At 42.9% G+C, this 15,852-nt stretch overlaps 1 protein-coding gene, 1 long non-coding RNA gene and 4 other non-coding genes across 6 annotated transcripts; all 6 read right to left on the bottom strand.

Moving 5' to 3' along the window:
• Positions 1–40: 40 nt before the first annotated feature.
• Positions 41–3,011, bottom strand: txnipa (thioredoxin interacting protein a). The gene is made up of 6 exons (XM_076106426.1): positions 2,656–3,011; positions 2,296–2,371; positions 2,039–2,186; positions 1,599–1,958; positions 1,190–1,492; positions 41–1,079 (listed from the first exon to the last, which is right to left on the bottom strand). The coding sequence occupies exons 1-6, from the start codon at positions 2,909–2,911 to the stop codon at positions 1,032–1,034; spliced, it is 1,191 nt and encodes a 396-aa protein (XP_075962541.1). The 5' UTR covers positions 2,912–3,011; the 3' UTR covers positions 41–1,031.
• A 5,486-nt stretch (positions 3,012–8,497) lies between these two features.
• LOC142965481 (uncharacterized) lies at positions 8,498–14,065 on the bottom strand. The gene is made up of 9 exons (XR_012957678.1): positions 13,963–14,065; positions 12,740–12,813; positions 12,242–12,266; positions 12,030–12,068; positions 11,147–11,209; positions 9,994–10,031; positions 9,392–9,446; positions 8,911–8,964; positions 8,498–8,632 (listed from the first exon to the last, which is right to left on the bottom strand). It is a non-coding gene; the product is annotated as an uncharacterized LOC142965481 (long non-coding RNA).
• On the bottom strand, positions 9,210–9,343 carry LOC142965544 (small nucleolar RNA SNORA18). Its single transcript, XR_012957696.1, has one exon. It is a non-coding gene; the product is annotated as a small nucleolar RNA SNORA18 (small nucleolar RNA).
• On the bottom strand, positions 9,792–9,929 carry LOC142965539 (small nucleolar RNA SNORA8). Its single transcript, XR_012957691.1, has one exon. It is a non-coding gene; the product is annotated as a small nucleolar RNA SNORA8 (small nucleolar RNA).
• On the bottom strand, positions 10,967–11,100 carry LOC142965545 (small nucleolar RNA SNORA18). Its single transcript, XR_012957697.1, has one exon. It is a non-coding gene; the product is annotated as a small nucleolar RNA SNORA18 (small nucleolar RNA).
• On the bottom strand, positions 11,720–11,859 carry LOC142965540 (small nucleolar RNA SNORA8). Its single transcript, XR_012957692.1, has one exon. It is a non-coding gene; the product is annotated as a small nucleolar RNA SNORA8 (small nucleolar RNA).
• Positions 14,066–15,852: the final 1,787 nt, after the last annotated feature.

Genomic DNA, 15,852 nt, shown 5'->3' with positions numbered 1-15,852 from the left:
GACCACTGATGATCACCCAGTGAAGAGCAGACACACTGGAGATCTTTCAACATTTCTTTAATAAAAAACTAACCCACAGGGTTTTATACAAAACATACTCGTTATAAGTATAAAGAATCCATTGCAAACATACTTTCTCACAAATCAGTCTTTAACAGTGATTTTCTTTGCGCACTGAAGGAACAGGAGTTGCCCCCCGTGGAGATCTCTCAGTTTAACGTTGTCTTTGACAACGGTTTATAGGATCCAATGATTATCCTCACATAAGGTGCCTCCCACAATGTAGGAGCGTGTGTGTTGTATGGATCATGTTTGGCTGGGATTTGGAAATGAGAGGTTCCAAAAGGTTGAGAGTTTTACCTACAGAAACTCCACATCACAAACATCCATCAAACACACAATAACATATGGAAGTCTTGTAGGCAGTAGAAGAGCAAAATGCATCAATCAAAAAGTGCAATAAAATACAGGAATAACATTTCAAACACCGGTACATAAGAAAATATGAATGCTGCATTACGTTCTATTAGCAGCCAAGGAAGATTATTCTGCATGCTGTAATTCTCAAAGGCAACAATATTCCTGACAAATTCTTTACACCGACTCATTCCTGGAGTGAAATCCCCTAAAACACAGGAATGTCAAAGCATCATGAGGAAAAGACAAACCCCCGAAATGCAAAGATGTCGCAGCAGGCTGGGGGTCGACTCATACAGCGGAGTCATAAAGTGGCTGGGAAGTGAAGGGAGACCCTGAAAGTTTTGAGTCTGTGGAAGGGACAGCTTATTCAGAAATGTAGCTCCACCTCCAGGTCCCAGACCTGAAGAGCACCACGCGGAAGACTTGAGATCAGCGTAGGTGATGCAGCGCGGTGAAGACTGCTGACAGAGCAGGAGAGCCTCTTTCCACAGTCCTGGCTTTACGTCTCCACCCAACACGTCTCTGGAGTTTGGACTTTCAGCTCCCTTTCAATTGCTTAAGATGAACAGGCCCTGAGAGCTGGACCACAGTTCTAGACTCCCTGCTGGACTTCAGCAGACCGGCAACATGCGAGCGTTGCCCTTGTACTCCTCCTCAGCCTGGAAAGAGATTTACTTTTATTAGATAGACTATCAGCCAAAGTCATTTCTTATCAGTTTAACAGTGAGGGTTATGCTCACTTATTGAAACAACCTGGTCAGACACATACCTCAGTGTATGCTGGAAGTGGTGGGAACTGGAAGGCCGGGGCGCTCATGAAGATGGGGCTTTCGTCACCGTCGAAGTCGTCCAGGAGCGGCGTGAGGGGCTGGTCCAGGCGGCAGTCGCGGGTGACGTCACAGTAGCTGGGAGGATCAGAGGGCATCCTGAGGGACACCCAGCTCTGGGAGGCGTTGCTGACCGAACCCTCATGGCTGCTCACACTGCTGCTGCGGCTGCCCAGACCAGAAGTACCAATGACCAGAGGCAGCTCCAGGATCAGCTTCTCACTACCAGGGATGTGGATGTAAATCTAGCAAAAGGATCATGAACACGTGTTAACATTGCTTTTCAATTCTTAAAATCGAACAACTGAAAATTGTCTGGCTAGTGGCTACATGCAGCAAGTGAAAGCTTACCATGAGAGCGTACTCCACACGGATGATGTTGCAGCCCAGCATAGATGGCTTTATCTTTGGCACCCTGATGGTCTTCCCCTGCCACGCGTCACACATGCCGGAGATGATGTGGTTGCCGCGCACTGAAGACAGCTTCTGACGGAAGACCTTGGTGCGGCCGTTGGCCTGATAGGTGTGTTTGGCAATGATGGCAGCCTTGGGCACCACAATGCGGGAGCATGTGTTCTCAAACTTTGCGTTGATGCAGATGTCTTCGCCTTCACAGAAGCCGCGGCGGTCGATTTTTGCATTTAGTGACACCTGGCCATCAGGGATGAACATGCAGGTGACTTTCTTCTCCTTCATGCCACCTGTGGGAGACTGAGGAGATACAGAGAGGTAAGACTCAGCTCATGCAGCACTTCATCATCATTATACAACAGCAGTGTCAGTGAACTCACCAGCAGGTCTGGGGTATTGACATCCAGAGGCTCCTCCACCTCAAAGGGTTTCTTACACTGGAGAGTGGGCTGCTGTGGCCTCTCCATCAGGGCCTTCACGTAGTACTGGACAAAGCCAAACTTCCCCTTGTATGACGACACAAGCTGCCTGTGAGAACATGTGTGAAGGAAAATTAAAGCCTCAGGTATTCTGTGAAGTACAACACAATGACGTCCAACCATGATGATAGTGTTGAGAGGAAGAAACACCGTCTCACCCTTGCTGGGGGAGCTCAAATCCAAACATGTACTGGTATTTGTTGCCGGGCCTCAAGACGACTGATCCATCAGAGTCTGGAAAGAGAACACATGATTAAAGAGGTGGTCTGGACTGGGCTTCACTGGGATTCTACACTACATTACATCACAGTCATTGAGCAGACGCTTTTATCCAAAGCGACTTACAGTAAGTGTATTCAACATCGGTATTCAAGAGAACTACTAGTCACCAGAAGTCAGAAGTGCATCTCCTCTATTGTGGTTGTGCACACACAGACCACGCCACTAAGTGGTGTTACTTGGTACATTGTGACGAAAGACAAGAGAGTTGGACCGTGGTAATATGAGCCCGCGTGTACCTGTGGGGTGGTCGTCCAGCAGCAGTAGCTCTTCATGTCGGAGGTACTCGGCCTCCTGTCGACACCGCTGCTTGCCTTTAGCGTACTCCACCTTGGCGCAGCCCAGACCCACGATCTTCAACGCGGACACGCGCGTCACCTCGTTCACTTCCACCTCCACCCGGCCAGACACCTTGTCCCCGCCGCAGTAAAAAGTCTTGCTCGGGTCCGAAAAGACAATTTGAAAGCATTTAATTCTCTTTGCCATAGCCACCATGACTGCGTATTAGTGATATCCAACACGGAGATAAGAAGAACGTCTTGTAGCTGTGAAGCAACAGCTTCCCTCCACTCTGCTGTCAACAAAGAGAGCGCTGCTGGTTTTATGGGACCAGCCTCACCCGGGCATGAGTGGCCAGTATGTACAGCGTGGCTCAGCGCGTGCACACTGCTCCCATTGGTGGAAAACCTTTGTTTGTGTCAGCTCTAGCCAATGAGCGCCCGAAGCCGACGCGTGGACACCGCGTGGCTGCGAGACTGTAGAGCGTGCTCAGCAGATGTGTGCACAGGAAGTTGAAGGCAGACACAGGGAGCAGTACATTTGTAGTAAACAGACCTGAGACCATAGTGTTATCATCACACTCTGATACTGTATACATCCAAGAATACATAGCAACAACAGCCTATATATCAAATACAGCCTGGAGGAACTGTAGGAACATGAGGCTGGTGAAGTGTCCAGTATGAATATGATACACTAAATCATAACGGCCATTGTTATTAAGGATTTGACTAGAGTGAGATGACAGGAGTAGAGGGGAGCGAGATGGAAATATATTAGGCATACAATACCAAGATAATGCATTTGTAAACGGCTACACACATTTTACAAATGATTTATTATGTGTACAAGTTATCATGTTTGTTGACTTTGTCACAATGAACACTAGCCAGGTTTATCCCCGAGAAGTTTGGTCATATGCAGCCATAGTTTGGTCCTGGAAATCATTCACTGCCAACATGTTTCATTTGGGCACTCCCAATAACCACACAAGACAACTAATGTGTATGCTGTGTAGTCCATCCATATCTATTTGGTTAAGAACATAGTTGTGAAGGATTTGGTTCAGTGACAAAAGTGTCAAGCTTGCAGTTGATTCATGACCTTGGAAACAGCAGTTGATGAATCAATCTCCATTTCCTGACCTGTTCTGGAGCTTTAGACTGTACCACAGTCCACCTTAGCATATCGAGTATACCGAGGCAGAGATGTGAACTCTAGGAGCCCGAAGAGCTGCAGGCTCACTGTTTGTCACCTGTACATTTCTCTGTGAATATGCACTCCTGAAGCACAATAACAGCTGGCATGATAAGGGTTTATCTTACACACAGCTAGTCTGGGCCAGGCATAGAACATCTGTCCACACTGCAGAGAGTGGCAGGAACGGGGTGTTAATGTTATTAGGGACCTAGCAGCACATGTTTACCTCAAACCATCCCAAGAAATAAATAGAGTGAATGGATGAATCAGCAACTAAATATTTGAGTTTGAAGTACAAAAGACGAAGTAAAAAGATATGTGTAAACACATATAGTATACAAATGGTAAATGGATGTACTTGTATAGGTATTTTCTAGTCTTCCGACCACTCAAAGCTCTGTAACACTACATGTCATCATTCACCCATTCACACACTGATGACAGGAGCTACCATGCAAGGTACCACCTGCCCATCAGGACTAACTAACATTTATACCCATTCATACACCGCAGGAACAGCCTGGGGGCAATTTGGGGTTAAGTGTCTTGCCCAAGGACACGTCAACATGGACTAGTGGAGCCGGGGGACGACCCTGTACTACCACTGAGCCACAGTCACAATGTTTGTGTTTAGAGATGATGGAACGAAGGGCTAGGACAAACTAACATTCATACTACATTCACACAGCATAGGCACAGCTACAGGAGCAATCTGGGGTTAAGTGTCTTGCTCAAGGACACATCAACATGGACTAGTGGAGCCGGGGATCGAACCGCCAATCCTCTGATTGAAGGACGACCCGCTCTACACTGAGCCTGCAACCACACACAAAGTAGCAATGACTTTAGGTGATAGCTTTAAGTGTGTATATGTTGTATCATGTGTGAGCTGAAGATTTTATAAATTCCTATAAATACAATAAATACATATTACACCTTTTTTATACCTTCACCTAGTATTCACTGACGGGCTGTTTTATCGGGATGTATTCTAGACAAGCATTTCTGTTATTTTGTCCACCCCTTGTCTATGAGGATTGAGGGATTGCAGCTGAATTTTACAAGCACAACAAATACAAACTATTTTGAAGCTCTGATGGTGCAATGAAGCTATGTTCCAACATTATGCTATGTCCTCAATCATTCCAGAGGAAGTTCTCGGTCGAGACAACTTTTAACATCAGTTCCTCGACGGCTCCCTCTGGCACACCAACAACAGACTGTTTTCAGACTGTGTGTGCGTGTGTGTGTGTGTGTGTGTGTCTGCACCGCCCAGTGTTGTTGCTGGGGGCGTGGTCTAGAAGCTGTTTGTGATCTGATGAGATCACATTGTTCCCTTCTGTGAACCTTCACCTACTTATTGTACAAGTGAACACAGCGTTCACCTTTTACAGGGAGACGTAGTCCTGCCCTGTGACTTGTGCCCCGGCTCATGTTGAAACACTGTTAGTTTGCCACGATGCTATAGTGCTGCTACAGTCAACTTTGACTGAAACCCAAACGAAAATGTGATTGACAGTAGCTCAGCTTGTTGGCTAATGTTAGCATAGCTGTATGCTTGTTAGCCGGATGGTGGTGTGTCCTTCAACATGGTGGGTGTAGTCCAGTTCTGGTACTGCTGTTTGGATTGTTTTGGGATCCTTACAGACTTCTCTGCCCACGTGATGTTTTAGCTCCTTTGCCAGAGGCTAGCTGTCTGAAGTGTTTCCAGGAGACAAGCAACATTCAACATTTAACATTTAATAGCCAAGCTCGACTATCCAGAATTACAATGAGAGGTCTCAATAACAGCATTTTGACATTGTGACTAGTCAAAAGTTGTATCAAAGATACCTATTGGGATATAAATTATTAGATGCAGAGACTTGATCTTCAGTTGTGCTGACTTTATTGTAACACTACTCAATGTTACAACATGCCCATCCTGGGTTAGGGTTGGGTTTGGGACACATGAACCCATGAAGGTCTGAACACTGAGCACACAACTCTTTATCCAATAGAACAGCACTAGAGCCCTCTATTGGTCTTTGACTGCCAAGACATACACACCAGTCTACATAACAGCTATTACATCATTCGGACTAGTCAAAGGGACAGTTATCCATATCTGTAATTCAGTTTGACTATCTGAAATAACAGTCGCAGATGTGTTAAACATCACGATTAGTCCGCATTGTTGTCGACGTTGCTCATGCAAAACATTTGAGCAGTGTTAGCAGAGGAAGTGCCAGTTGCAATGAAATAGAAGTTGTCTTGTCGCAGAAAGTAAGTCCTCTACATTTATTGCTGACAGGTCCTGTCGTGCACGGGCTGCAGTGTTAAAGCCCAGTCAGAAAGGTGAACTTGGGCCTCACGACTGCCCTGACATGGAGGAAAAACCATCCGGTCTGTAGTGCCGTACCAGTGTACCAATAGAAAAACACTAAACTCTATTATACATGAGGAAGAGTTCAGGAGTCTCACAGACAGACAGAGCTGATCTGAAATCTGCTGGTTCAGCAGCTGATACTTCTGTATCTCTCTCCAGACGGTAGCAGGTGAACAGATTCTGGCTGGGGTTGGTATTGTCTTTTAATTAATAAAATTAAAGATATGACATTTTTTTAAATAAAAAAAAAATAATTTGTTTGTGTCTTTAACAGCTGTCTGCAATGCCATTTCGCCTAATCAAAACTGATTCAAGATATCTGTAATCAGATTTTGACTAGCCAGAATAAAAGTTAAATATATCTCCAATTGAGATACCCCTAATCAAAATGAATTGAAAGATATCTATAACTTGATGGATATCTACAACTAAATTATGACTATTCCTAACTCCAGTTCAAGATATCTACGTCATCTTCACTAGTTCAAACTTTTGAATTTAGATATCTTGAACTGGAATTATGACCAGTCGAAATTATGTAGATATCTCAAAAAATAAAATAGATGAAATATTCCCTTATTAAATGTGCTCATCAGAAATACATTTACGATTCTTTTCATATGTTTTATGTGTGGATTCTGTTTACAGTATTTGTAATACCTATTTTATTGTTTTTCGATTTTTGTGTGCATTGTAAAATAAGAGACGCAAAATGACCACAGACGTCAAGCAATTACAAACATGGCTGCCTCATTTCAGTCTGGGGATCTTGCTCCTAAGTGGGAGAGGTGGGGGACCCATTCCATGTGTGTGCCCAGAGGCCCCTTGTCTCATAATCCGCCCAGGCCCGTCCTGAAGAGAGGAAAGAAGTGAAAGGTGGTCGGAGGTCGGTGGCTTCTTCCGTCACTGAGAATGAAGGCTGTTATTCAGCTCAGGATAAACTCACTCGTGCACTTCCTGACTTCAGAACAGAGCATATGATTCGAGTGTGAAGTGTAAAGAGAAGCTTGTGTAATTGGGTGACAATAGCCAGCTGCCTTATGTGATGTTTTGTTGATAGAGGGAGGAACCATTTGAGTGATGTGCTTGTGAGCCAATCAAAACCAGACCAGTGAATGTGCAGGTTTGTCAGCCTCTGAGGTAGAACATATTGGGGCATGGGGAGACTTAATGAAACCTGAACCCAGCAGGGCCACAGTCATTCTGCTGGTGTAAATATACTGCTCACTAGTGGAGGGAATGTGCTGCTACAGCTGGAAGCTTGGATCTGTGATGGACCAGCACTCTTCCAAGGGTCTGGGGCACTTCAAGCCGATCTAATAAAAGACTTGGAATGCATCATAGTTTGAGATCATTCAGAACCATTTATTTCTCAGCTTAGACATCTTCAAAAAATTTGGATTAACTCCAAATTATGAGTTTCTCTTGCAAAATGCTGATGACAATTCCAATAAGTGAGCAATCGTAAAGTGACCAGTTGTTCAGTCCTACACAATCATAAACTCTGAGGTTATATTCTGACATGGCTCGATATCGAAAAAGGCCTCATTTCTTAAGCAGCGATGAACTCTATCACAGAGGGACACCTCAGGCAGAGGTCACCAAGTCTCTGCAGTATTGGGGTCAACAAATGATGCTAGAATCTCACCACTTCAGGAAATGGAAATAAACTACACCAACATTTAAGAGTAAGGCAGGTGGAATACAAGATGACCAGCTGTCCTTCCCTGCCAACATCACGCAACAACCTGCTTCTTTAGATGAATTCTCCATCAGGAGACAGCTTCTGGTCCAGCCTCCTGTCATTTCATGCCAGACAACTGCAGCTCCCTCCTGGCTGCTGTGCCAGCACGTCACACCCAACCTCAGCAGCTTGGATGGTCTTCAACCCAAACAGTAGTATTGAGAGACTGCAACAAGGAGCTGGTTCACCTAATTAGACCAGGCTAATTCAGTTAGTCTGGCTCATTATGTTGATTCAGTTTCATAAAGCAAAGTCAACATAATTAAAACTGAGATACTACAGCAACTTGTGAAGTCAGTTTGTCAGAAATGAGCCATATAAACCAGTCAGAATATTTGACGAAGTTGATGTAGTTACATGATTCTTGAGTATGTCTGCATGGTGACTTAGCGTATATTAAGCCACCTTGGATAAAATAGCCAGCTAACTACATGTTACATGCCATTAAGAAAGCTCATATTTTCATAGAGACTAAAGGAAAAGTAGAGAGTTATAGTCTTTGATATTTTATTTGTTACAGAGTACACAGTAGACAGACACAGCTGCCTTTATGAACTAGTCATCTGGGTAGGAGAGGTCATTCAGCAGAGTGCTGGCGGCCCGTCACCAACGGCTCACCATCAACCTGAAAACAAGAACCGGTCCAGCTGTTAGGCTCAACAGTAGTCATGTCCCTGGTGCTACAGTCTACCAAGTCATCATCAGTTTGACTTTACAATGATACACACAGCACATTTACAGATGTGGCAGAAGATGTTCCCACCAGGTCATCTCAGCAGGATGCTGTAGAAGCCCAGTGGGATGGTTTTTAGTTTCTGGTCAATTCCACAGCAAGTCAGGAATGGAGAGTCCTGAGAGCCTTGGTATATGACCACACACTGGAAGCACAGCACGCATACTTACAGACAGAGGCCGGCCACATCCTTCATGCCGAGTCTCCAGGACGCCCCCACTATTCTGAAAATAAATGAATTCCATCAAGTCCATTTCATCCCATTTACCCAACTTTATCAATTCATTACTTCATGGTTCAACATGCCCAACCTGTGATGGTGAATATATACACAAACACAGAAATGCAATGTACAGAAGAGGAAGACATGTCAACGAGTGTCTGTATAGAATGTGGACAAATTGGATCGAGTTTAAAAAAAAGAAACCGATTCACTCTGGTTATTATTTGATAATTATACAAATCCAGCATGTGTCCTGCAGTAATATCACACAATGCTCATGGCAGTGAACATGTGGGTAAAGCGAAACCACAGATTTACTGTGCGAGGCATTTCCAACGACATGGCCCTACAGTAAAGGGTCTGTCGGGATAGGCCTCAGCTCACAGTGGCTAGCACCACGCATGTCTCCTCTAGATAATTCAACACACCTTGGCCGTTGAATCCTTCTGGAGGCCGGACGCTATGCTTTGTTGCCACAGAAACCTGGAGGAAGAAACACGAGGAATGATTGACTGTATGAATGAAGTGGAGCACACAGCGCCATGTGGACACACACACACCTATCACGACAGTCATCAGACAGAAAAAAGGGGAGTAGATGTCCTTTAGAACCAACATTACATTAGATAGAATAAGAATCCTTTGTTCCTCGTTCAGTTGACAGAAATGTGTGATGAGGTCTAGGCTGCATTAGAACAGTGACTGAGCATCTGTAGCTGCTCAGTCAGAGGGCAGCCTTCAGTCTAAATGTCGAGCAGCTGTGCTCACTGTGGCCTGTACTAAAGCCACATGGAAATGCTTGAGGAGCGTTCCAAATGCTGCATTTAAGAGTGTTTCAACAAACATACCAGGACTCCAAACACAGGACGTATGGAGACCAACGATGCCAGATGTTGAGTTGGTCTAGCACTGACTTTTGAACAAACCAGCTGATGAACCAACTGGCTGCAGATACCACACAGTGCAGAGATTAAGTTCATCCAATCATTGGCCAGATACAGGAAAGCACAGAAGAAGAAAATACACTTACTGCTGTCACGAGTCTCCACCTTCTGCCATCACAGTGGACTAACGACAAAAAGACAACGTTCAGTTAAAACAAACACATCTATTAAAAACCAAAACAGCCGAGTTCAACCTCCTGGTCTGATATCTGGTTAGCTAAAGCTGTGCATCTCTCAGGCTAAACCAATTGAGTTATTAGATAAACATTTAAAGCGACAATTCTAAAAGTCAACAACTGCAACATCTTCTATACGACTAAAATACAGACTTCCTATACATGAATACAGGCCATTGGTTGAAAGAAATGCGTTTAGTTGAAGACCCTTCTTGAGGATTGTAATACCATCATTTAATGTTACTATAAATAGGAAAGACAGCTAAAACATGCAACTAGTTTTGACCTTTAACAAGTTATTGAAGGACTGACGAGGAGAACCAGTTGCTCAGACGGGGAGCAGCTCATCCTCAGCATTTCAAACATTAATTGGTCAATTAATGAAGGAGTGTTTAAGTTCGTGGAGAACTAAAAGCTACACCAGTGTTCAAATCAAGTGAACACATGGTCATTGGTAACTACACAGTCAGTATCCTTTGGACTAGCAACTGCAGAAAAATGTCTAAACAGATATCACATTTGAACAAACAAGTCGTTTTTATCTGTAAAGTATTAGGCTGAATTGGACAAAGGGGTTTGATAGTTAATCAGACGGTTAATCAGGAGGCTCTAATGATTAAGTTATCAAAAGGTTAATCATCAAATGCCATAAAATCATATCTAAATTATATTTAAAATTGGGAAAAGTTAGCAGATATTTTACTCATGTTTTAAATGTGCCGTCTCCTCTTAAACAAAACACAAATGTAAATGAAAGTGAATCTCAGCAGATCAGTTTCTCTCTAACACACACACTTGGGACGGTCTCAGTATTTTTTCAACCCGTTCGTTCAGATCACCATTAGTCAAACAGATAGCAGGTATGCTACTACTGAAACGCTCCACATGTCCTGCAGTAATATCACACAATGCTCATGGCAGTGAACATGTGGGTAAAGCGAAACCACAGATTTACTGTGCGAGGCATTTCCAACGACATGGCCCTACAGTAAAGGGTCTGTCGGGATAGGCCTCAGCTCACACCACTCATCCAATCTCCAACAACTTTGAGCTCAACAGTCACCTTTGAGTCTGAATCCCTGCTGAGGTCCGGGACAAGGAGGCAATCCTTTGATGCAGCAGAAACCTGGAACAAGTCGGGCAGGACACAGTGAGAAATGGGAGGATTTTGCAGACATTTTTTGTTTGATGATATGCGAGGACAAACAATGCAGTAGCCTTCATAAGAATATTTGGTTTACAATTAAGCCTCCACAGAAGTCTTTTTATTGTGTAGCTAAATGGGACGGCAATCTGCATTTTGTTGCGCAACCATGTTGTCCATTGACAATAAGATAACCTTGACAGGGAAATAAATACATAATATAAGAAACACATGTTTAACTTGTAGAGGAAACTACTTATTGCAGCCTCACATTACCATACATATGAAGTACAGATTTTTGACAGGAAAAACACTTCCATACGGTTCTCAGTATCATCCCAGTTTAGGTACTGGATCAGCAGAGGAGAAGTGGGATCTGTGTGCACACCCAGTTCTCAGTCAACACTACAGCTATATGGAAGTCACTGCCTAATGGCGCTCCATTGAATAGTCCTGTGTGCTAAGAATAAAGCACAGACATTGCTTTCCAAGTAGCGTGTTTCAACAAACATACCAGGACTCCAAACACAGGACGTATGGAGACCAACGATGCCAGATGTTGAGTTGGTCTAGCACTGACTTTTGAACAAACCAGCTGATGAACCAACTGGCTGCAGATACCACACAGTGCTTTGGTTATGTTCTGTAAATCATCCATTAACTGTCCTATACATCATACAGATCATTGCCGATTCTGGCCGGTTATATGACGGGATGTTTCCTCCTGGAGTCATATCTGTCCCGTTTGTAAGTTTAACCACTCTGGTGTTGAGGGGGATGGCATCATGGCCTCTGTACTTACATGTTGAATCTGCACCTAAGCCCAGGCCAGTGAGGAAACCTACAGGAAGCACAACGAAGGTGACAATATGTTCCACAACCACCCATGTACTTAATCAGCAGGGCGGCATGTTGTTCAGAGAGGCAGCTGTCACTCACACTTCAGAGCAGTTGAACATAAGCCAATCATCATGACACTTGTAAAGAGAACACTTATTCTATAAAACAACTTACCGAGCTGGCCTGAGGTCCACAGCACCTGACAAAGAGAACAACCCGTTTACATGTACGACCATTGATGAACATGAACTTTAAAAATAGATAAATGAACAGCTGTCAGTTCTCATAAGTAACACTGCTACAGAGGGAGCAGCAGTGGGTTGCAAGAGAAATAATTGCTCTATGCACTGGATGAGCTCTACGGCCCACCTGACAGGACCAGAGCTCACACTGTGCCAACAGGGACTACAAACAACTTCGTCGCCATCATTTACACTGATCCCTTTGTGGACGACAAAAAAACATTTTAGCATATAGCTTCTTTGTTTCTTTTAATGTGAAAATATAAATGACCGTTGTTATGAAACCAACAATCTGTAGTTCTAAATGAATCAAGACTCCATCGCCTAACAATGGCATAGCAGTCAGTGCTGAAAATAATAAGTCAAATCAGCTCTTGGGGAATCATAACACCCCTACAACAGTAACAGTTTACAAAGCACAAAAACATACCTCATGTTCCAGAAGGGCAGCACAACTTGTAGGATAACCTCCCCCCCCATCACGTGCAGCAGTGAGGTCATATCCTGCAGAGAGAGGTGGGTTTCAATGTCGACAAGTTTCAATCCCTACATGTAGAGCAGCTTGTAATTTTATTACGTGTTGTGTATTCCATGCATCTCTTAACCAGCCAATAGTGTGTGACTGTGCCAGGCCTCATTGTCACGGTTCAGCAACCAAGAGTGCAGAAGTGAAAGCAAAACCTGCAGTTATATAGCCACAGCTGTCCTGGGATCAGCCCACTGCACAGGACAATCCCACTGACAAAGTCACTGTGGCATAGGACAACTCGACTAGCAGGGAGTGATCAGATGTGTGGTCATCACTGAAAAGCATTTCCAACTGCTACACCTCATTTAAATGTCGAAGAACTCAATACTTTGCTCATGTGAGACTTGTCGATGCCCCTCGTACTATTCTTTGTTGCGTTTGGGGTGAATGGGTTTCCATTAGTCGCATTTGTAATTTGATTACGACTTACTAGTAGTGTTCAACTATTAAACACTATATTATTTGATTGGTTGCCTAAAAAGTTATGTTACCGATTAGTCAGACTGGCTACTGTGGCTAAGCTAACAGAAGCCTTCTCGGCTACAGCTAACGTTAGCTCTTTTTTCAGTTTATTTCTAAAGCCTTGCATATATCCCAACAACAAAATAGACGATAAAATGGAGTGATTATCGTGAATAAAGTAATTTGCATCAAGCAGCGGGACTGCTGTGCCTTTCTGACAAAATACTTCCTCTTTCAACAGTCACCGCCGTTAGGAGGCGGTACATGCCGTAGGAGCAGGAGCGCATGGCACACCGGGGATCGGTGTTTGGCGCTGAGCCACCGTGGTATACCAGTTATATGTGCACGGTCGTTCAACGGTACACTCAAAACAAGATAAACCATAACCCCATGCACTCAACATAGAGTATGAAATATATATATATATATATTACATAATAAGTCAGCCGTTAGGTACTTTAGCATCACGCTAGCTGCCAGCTAGCTATTTGACGGTTACTAGCGTTAAGTACAACGTGGTGCGCAAAATATGAGGACGTCACGTTTCAAACGACTCCTTAAAAATCACACAAAACTTAACTTAAGGTTCTTTATCAACAGCGGCCACATGTATATCTTTGTGTCGAGTCTGTTCGGTTAAACACTTCATCATTCATGTTTACCTGCATGCACTCGTCCTGCGTCGACTCCAGACAGAGAACGGAGGAAAGAGGATCGTAGGACGTGACGCAAACGCTTTTATAGGATGAATTACGTCAGTTGAAACCACTTTTCGACAACCAGTCATACGTTCAGGGCAGCTCGGAAATCCGACTAGCTTAGTCGTGATGAATATCAAATGTGTTCGACATCGATCTGCTGACCTCATATTAAAGTCAGAGGACTTTTCTAAATACTCGTTCCTGCATGCCTGAAACAGACTACCTTTAAAATGAAAGGTAGTCTGTAGTCTGCAGTCTGGGCTTTAAATGCTTTTCTGGCATACTCCTTTTTGGAGCCCTGGGGGAATATTATCTACCTTTTTATGTCAGTCGATGTTGTGTTTCGTGGTGAATATTCCTAAACAAAGTTACAATGAATCGAAGTGCCACAAACAAACAGTAAAACAGTAAACTAGAGCCTTTTTGGGCTCCTAGGGGCCAGCTTTGCCCATCCACGTTGTTATCATCGTAGTTTTTGTGGTGCAGTCTTGCATTTCCTCTATTTGCTAATAATAATAATAGTAATAATAAAAGTGGTAGTAGTGGTTGACCAATGACGAGTTCACCACTTTATCAGCAGACATTCTTTCAACACACACACATATATATATATATATATACATACACATATATGTATATATATATATATATATATATACATACACATACATATATATATATATATATATACATATATATATATATATATATATATACATACACATACATATATATATATATATACATATATATACACATATATATATACATATATATATATATATATATATATATATACACACATATATATACATATATATATATATACATATATATATATATATATATATATATACACATATATATATACATATATATACACATATATATATATACATATATATATATATATACATATATATATATATATATATATAACTGTTCTAACAGTTGTAACTAAATAAAGTGTTTAACGGTGAGGGCAAATCGAGGTGAGCTTGGAAGTTAGGAACAAACTCTTGGACAAACTATCCCACTGATCCTGTGGCTCAGTCTTTAACGATCAGCAGAGGGAGAGGGCTTTGTTACTTTGCTGACCCAAACTGGGGGTCTGGAAGCCTGAAGTCGCATGCTTTTTAAATCAAGATTGTAAAGCAGACAAATCATTTACACTAATGAATGGGTTTTTTCTACACGTGCCTAAAACCCTTTTTTTTTGTGGCTTGTGAATTCATTGATTTGTTTCCCCATTATTATTGTAATACAGAAGGAAAAAGACACAACTCACTCTTCACCCCTCATCCACAACAGATGTGAGAAAATCCCTGACGAAAGGGACAATGAGAAAAGCTGCTGCGCCTGATAACATCCCTGGTCGTGTACTAACATGTACCAACCAGCTAACTGATGTCATCACTGATATTTTCATCATATATCTGTCACAGGAGAGAGTTCACACCTGCTTCATCGTTCCTGTACCTGAAACATCTGCAGTGTCCAGTCTAAATGACACTCAGCCCCATTATCTGTTCGTTTGTGCACTTTATTTTATATTTTACTGTAAATTTTAATGTTTCTACTTTGCACTGTTGATTGTTGTTAAATGTTATGCATCTCCCGTCATGTCAAATTCCTTGTATGTTCATCATAATATGGCAATAAACAGTTCCGATTCTGACGGAAGAGCTTTGCTCCCCATCACATTAACACCAACATCCCAGTCATCACATCTCCACCTGGTGAAGAAAGGTCTTTAACGGCTGTATTTCTTAGGGAAACGTAACAAAGCACAATTCCCATGCCAGGTTCTTAACTTCTCCAGAGGAGCAATAGAAAGCATCGTGACTGAAA

Source organism: Anarhichas minor, unplaced genomic scaffold (genome assembly GCF_050575085.1).
Source record: "Anarhichas minor isolate MPS153535 unplaced genomic scaffold, ASM5057508v1 ptg000033l, whole genome shotgun sequence".
Classification (NCBI taxonomy): Eukaryota; Metazoa; Chordata; class Actinopteri; order Perciformes; family Anarhichadidae; genus Anarhichas; species Anarhichas minor.
The sequence above is the reverse complement of the archived record's forward strand: the minus strand, read 5'-3'. Positions and strand labels throughout refer to the sequence as shown.

Bases quoted from the DNA above. Each gene is read 5' to 3' on its own strand.
- txnipa (XM_076106426.1), bottom strand. From the start codon at position 2,911: ATGGTGGCTATGGCAAAGAGAATTAAATGCTTTCAAATTGTCTTTTCG. The intron at 2,187-2,295 runs GTGAGACGGTGT...ATGTTCTCACAG, and splicing joins TTTGAGCTCCCCCAGCAAGG to GCAGCTTGTGTCGTCATACA. The intron at 1,959-2,038 runs GTGAGTTCACTG...GTATCTCCTCAG, and splicing joins TCAATACCCCAGACCTGCTG to TCTCCCACAGGTGGCATGAA.